The sequence below is a fragment of the Gracilinanus agilis genome, unplaced genomic scaffold (assembly GCF_016433145.1).
Source record: "Gracilinanus agilis isolate LMUSP501 unplaced genomic scaffold, AgileGrace unplaced_scaffold47918, whole genome shotgun sequence".
Classification (NCBI taxonomy): domain Eukaryota; kingdom Metazoa; phylum Chordata; class Mammalia; order Didelphimorphia; family Didelphidae; genus Gracilinanus; species Gracilinanus agilis.
Window position 1 is genome coordinate 1 of NW_025382375.1, and position 5,393 is coordinate 5,393.

At 39.1% G+C, this 5,393-nt stretch overlaps 1 protein-coding gene across 1 annotated transcript; it reads right to left on the reverse strand.

Annotated features, from left to right (window-relative positions):
- Positions 1 to 4,252: 4,252 nt before the first annotated feature.
- Positions 4,253 to 5,044, reverse strand: LOC123255522 (taste receptor type 2 member 7-like; the record flags this gene model as incomplete). Its single annotated transcript, XM_044684299.1, is given in 2 exon segments — positions 4,253 to 4,409; positions 4,411 to 5,044. Coding segments are annotated over 2 exon segments (791 nt in total), but the record flags the coding sequence as incomplete, so codon positions are not given.
- Positions 5,045 to 5,393: the final 349 nt, after the last annotated feature.

Below are 5,393 nucleotides of genomic sequence, written 5' to 3' on the forward strand. Positions count from 1 at the left end.
TGGAGAGGATGTGGCAAAATTGGGACGTTAATGCACTGCTGGTGGAGTTGTGAACTGATCCAACCATTCTGGATGGCAATTTCGAACTATGCCCAAAGAACCCTAAAAGACTGCCTGTCCTTTGATCCAGCCATACCTGTGCTGGTTTTGTACCCCAAAGAGATCAGAGATGAAAAGACTTGTACAAGAATATTTATAGCCATGCTTTTTGTGATGGCAAAAAACTGGAAAATGAGGGTATATCCTTCAATTGGGGAATGGCTGAAAAAGTTGTAGTATCTGCTGTGATGGAATAGTATTGTGCTCAAAGGAATAAAAAACTGGAGGAATTCCATGTGAACTGGAAAAACCTCTAGGAATTGATGCAGAGTGAAAGGAGCAGAGCTAGAAGAACATTGTACAGAGAGGCTGATATACTGTGGTAATATCTCATGTAATGAACATCTGTCCTAGCAGCAATGCAATGACCCAAGACAATTCTGAGGGACACTACCCACATTCAGAGAAAGAACTACACAAGTGGAAACACAGAAGAAAAACAACTGCTTGAACACTTGGGTTGATGAGGATATAATTGGGGATGTTGACTCCAAAAGACCACACCAATGTAACTATCAATAATATGTAAATAATTCTTGACTATGGAGGGGAAGGGTCAGGGGGGTTGAAGGGTTGGTGAAGGGTAAAGTAAAAACATGAATTTTGTAACCAATGAAAATTATTCTAAAAAAATTATTAAAAAAAATATATGTTGGAGGGGATTTGGCAAAATTGGGACATTAATGGATTGCTGGTGGAGATTTGAATTGATCCAACCATTCTGGATTGCAATTTAGAACTATGTGCAAAGGGTTTAAAAGACTGTCTCCCTTTTGATTCAGCTATACTACCACTGAGTTTAGACCCCAAAGAGATAATAAGGGAAAAGACTTGTACAAAAATATTTATAGGTCCACTCTTTGTAGTGGTAAAACATTGGAAAATGGGGGGATGCCCTTTGATTGGGGAATGCCTGAACAAATTGTGGTATCTTTTGGTGATTGAGTATTATTGTGCTATATGGAATAATGAACTGGAGGAATTCCATATGAACTGGAACAATCTCCAGTAATTGATGCAGAGTGAAAGGAGCAGAAGGAGGAGAACCATATACACAGATATGGATATGCTGTGGCACAATTGAATGTAATGGACTTCTCTACTAGCAGCAATGCAGTGACCCAGGACAATTCTGAGGGACTTATGAGAAAGAATGCTATCCACATCCAGAGAAAGAACTGTGGGAGTAGAAACACAGAAAAGAAAGAACTGTTTAATCACATGGGTTGATGAGGATATGATTGAAGATGTAGACTAAGCAATCACCATAATGCAAATATTAATAATATAGAAACAGGTCTTAATCTATGACTTTATGTAAAACTCAGTGGAATTACTCATTGACTAGGGGGAGATTAGGAGGGAAGGAGGAGAAGTAAAGAACATGAATCATGTAACCATGTAAAATATTCTAAATCAAATAATTAAATAAAATCTCTCTAACTAACTAAATAAATAAGTCCAAATATCTCAGCAGAGATGAAAAAGGTGATATAGAGGAATGGGGTGACAAAAATGTTTTCATGTCTGTGAACAAAAGATTCAGTAAACAATCATCTTGTACCCCAAATATAATATCCAACCAGACCTCTGTGGCAGAGGCAGACTGCCATTTAGAAACACTCTGGGTAAAGAGAAAAATCATTTTCTTCCTTCCTTCCTTCCTTCCTTCCTTCCTTCCTTCCTTCCTTCCTTCCTTCCTTTCTTTCTTTCTTTTTCTTTCTTTTTTCTTTCTTCCTTTCTTCCTTTTTCTTTCTTTCTTTTCCCTTCCCTTTGTTTTCTTTCTTNCTTCCTTTCTTCCTTTTTCTTTCTTTCTTTTCCCTTCCCTTTGTTTTCTTTCTTTTTCTTCTTTTTCTGTTTATTTATTTTCTTCCTTCCTTCCTTTCCTGCTTCCTTCTTTCCTTCCTTCCTTCCTTCTTCCCTCTCGCCCTCCCTCTCTTCCTTACTTCCACAAATATTTAAGGAGAAACTATTTAATAATAAAGGAGTTGGATTGGGATGTTTGATAGAGTGGGAGAGAGAAAGTCTATGTGGTGAGTCTCTCTTGCAGCTCTCCCCTGGAGCCGAATATACACTGGAAATTTTAAGGGGGTGTCACCCTGAAATCGAGTGACCTGGATGTTCATGCCACCCCACAGGAGTTGGGGGCAAGGCTTCCCTATAAGATGAGGTATGTGGTACCCCAATCCAATTCAGAATGAGGATGGGGTTCACAAAACCTCCCCCCACCCTCAATCAGTTAATTTCACAGAGGGTAATCTGGCTTCAAGATGGAGGCAGCCAGGTCAAGCTGTGGTTCCCCTCTCCCTTGTTGTCCCTCAGCCACTCTGTAAAGCTATCTGACTGATGAATGGCTTTTATTATTTGCAATTCTGGTATTGGGAAAAGGGGTGAAGGGCAGAGGGATTTTGGGGAGCCTTGTTCACTATTGCTATGGGGTCCATCACTTGGGGGGAACTCCAGTGTTTCCCACACCTAAGCTCCTCCCCTCCCGCCTTCTCCTTCTGTTTCTCTATTTCCATCCTTTCCTATAATTGTAAGGTTTGAAAGAAAAAGAGTCTCTCTGCAAGGTTGGGAATGGGTGAAGGAGAGTAAGAGATTTCTCCCAAAATGGAGTCCAAATTTAGCTTACTCAATGGTTGAAGTCTTGATGGGTGAGATGTGATGGAATGGCTTTGATCAGGGAATCAGGGTTTCATTTTCCAAAACAAAGATCCTCAGGAAGCCCTCAGGACTGGATCTGAGCTGGCATGTCCTCTTCCTATAGGGGGCCATGCCTCTATATGATTTTTTGGGGTCCTGAGCGGCGTGGTGGCATAGGATGGTTAAAGCAGGAGAAAGAAAATGAGAACAACTAGACTAGTGGTTAGCCCATGCTGTTCTAACGCAATGGGATTTGGACTTTATTTTATACTGGTTTCAAACAAAGAACACAAAGAAAGAATAACAGCTGTGAATGGGGTTACAAATCATACACAATCCATTAAAGTCTAAAAAGTAGAGATATAGGTGCAAGGACAAGGGCCAAATTCCAACCACCAATTAGTAGGGGTTTACTTCTGGGAGCAGAAATAAATTTCATGGAGATGTTTACTAATTGCGTTCTGCCTTGATTTACAGATCTGCACCTGGTCAGATAGTCTGGACTAAATTGTCTGGCTCCAATCCTTATCTAAGTAATATATTTTTTAGGGTTTGGACTTCTTAATTATCAAGGAGAGAAATTGTTAACTCAGTAGCTTCTGGTCTGAGTATGGACTTTCCAATAACTCTATAATGTTTTTCCAATAAGAAAAGGCATGGATCATAAGAGGTGTCAAAAGAGGGGTCTCAGATTTTTATCTATTCTCTTATTGGCTTCCCACATCTTCCTCTCTCCTCCCAGTCCTCCACCTAAAGATCTCTCCTCTTCTTCTTCCTTGGAGAAATTCCCAGAATTCTCTTTGGTCTCAACTGTCAGCAACTGTCAGGAACTGCCTTTTCTGGCTCCTTTTTGTCCCATCCCCCTTGCACAAATCACATGCTTACACCTGCTGTATGCAAAATACTATGTGAAGTACAACTGTATACATATATTCCCTTTTCATTCACTTACTTAAACATACATTACTACAGTGATTTTATTTTAGTACAAATGATTTTTTAAAGAAGAGAAAATGCATAAGAGTTCAAAATGTATGTTAAAAAAGAAAGGGAAAATTATTTTTCTCTTCATTTTAATCTTTAGAGTAGTGATTGGCTGGGTTTTGGGTTTTTTCCCTCTTTTTTTGGTTATCTTGAGTACTGTGGTTAAAATGAATCACTGTGATTAAGTGGTGGAATATTAATAATATACAATGAATTCCTTGCGGAATTCACTTTGAGCCCCATGATCCATGCAGATCAGATTCTGTCCATACTTTAGCTGCTTCTCTCCAAGTTACGTTTTCCAGGAAAGAGGATGGTGATATGGGAGTAAAATCAATGAATGACCTGCCTCTATCTGCTATTTCCTGACAGAGCCATGAAAATTTCAAATACTATTAATAATATCCAAGACTATAAACCTACAACTAATTTAAAAACTAAGGGAAGTAAGCAAGTTCTAGGAGAGCTCTCAGTCTCTTTCATTCCACCAGAAGATATTTGTTTCTTCACAGGTTGGTCTAGGGTACTAAAGATTTTTTCCTTTGAGGAAATTTTTCATCTGCTTTAGTACACTCAAGGATGTTTGCCTCAGCTTGATGTTCCCCAAAATCAGGATAAATGAGTGGTCTGAGGGGTAGATGTCTGCAATTATCTCACCAAATATCATTGCTAGTTCATTCCCTGGAAAGAAAGGAGCTGGATGTGGCTATGAGAAAGGGCAAACAATAAATGACAAAGAGGATGAGGAAAGAGATCACAGCTTTCATGGCTCTCAAATGGATCTCTGTGCTGGTATCTCTAGCATCTATAGCACTGAGTTTTATCTTCCTTGTATGTCTCCACAGGGAGAGTATTAACAGGAAAAATGATATCAGGGACACAGTAAAGGCAAAGAGAGCCCCCAGATTGAGGAAAACCACCTTGTCAAAATATGAAGAATTACTCATTTGGGGTGTTGGAGTGTTATTTCTCTTGTTCCTTCTGCTTACCTGGCTCCTGAAATCCTCATTAAATTTCACTATTACTGGAAGGTTAATGAATATAGACATGAACAAGGATGCCAGTAGAATTATAGGAATTAGTCTGTTAATTCTCCCTTTCAACCAGAGGAAAAGAGAGTGGGAGAAATTGGCTAACTTCAAGCAATAGAATATACTAAGGCATGTAGCTAACCAGACACTTAAATAGTTGAAAATTGTCCAGAAGATATTTATAGTTCTCGTTATATTAGCATACTCATATACTTCTAGGTGAAAATTCACTAAAAAGTCATTTAATAGCGTCAAGAACAAGAAGCCAATTCTGGAGATAACTAAACCTGTAAGAATGAAATCAAGCAAGTAGATTCTCCTCTTTTTTTTTATTAGACATTTATTAATATTCGTTTTTAATCTGTTTACATACTTTATGCCCCTACTTTCCCCTTCACCCCCCAATATCCCCCCACCCATGGCCAACGCACATTTCCACTGGTTGTATCAAGTGTCCTTGTTCAGGGTCTATTTCCCATTCATGTCCACCTCAGCCCATGCATTCAAGCAATTGTTTATCTTATATGTTTCCTCTCCTGCAGTCCTTCCTCTGAATGTGGGTAGCATCTTTACCATAAATCCCTCAGAGCTGTCTTGTGTCATTGCATTGCTGCTGGTACAGGAGCCCATTACATT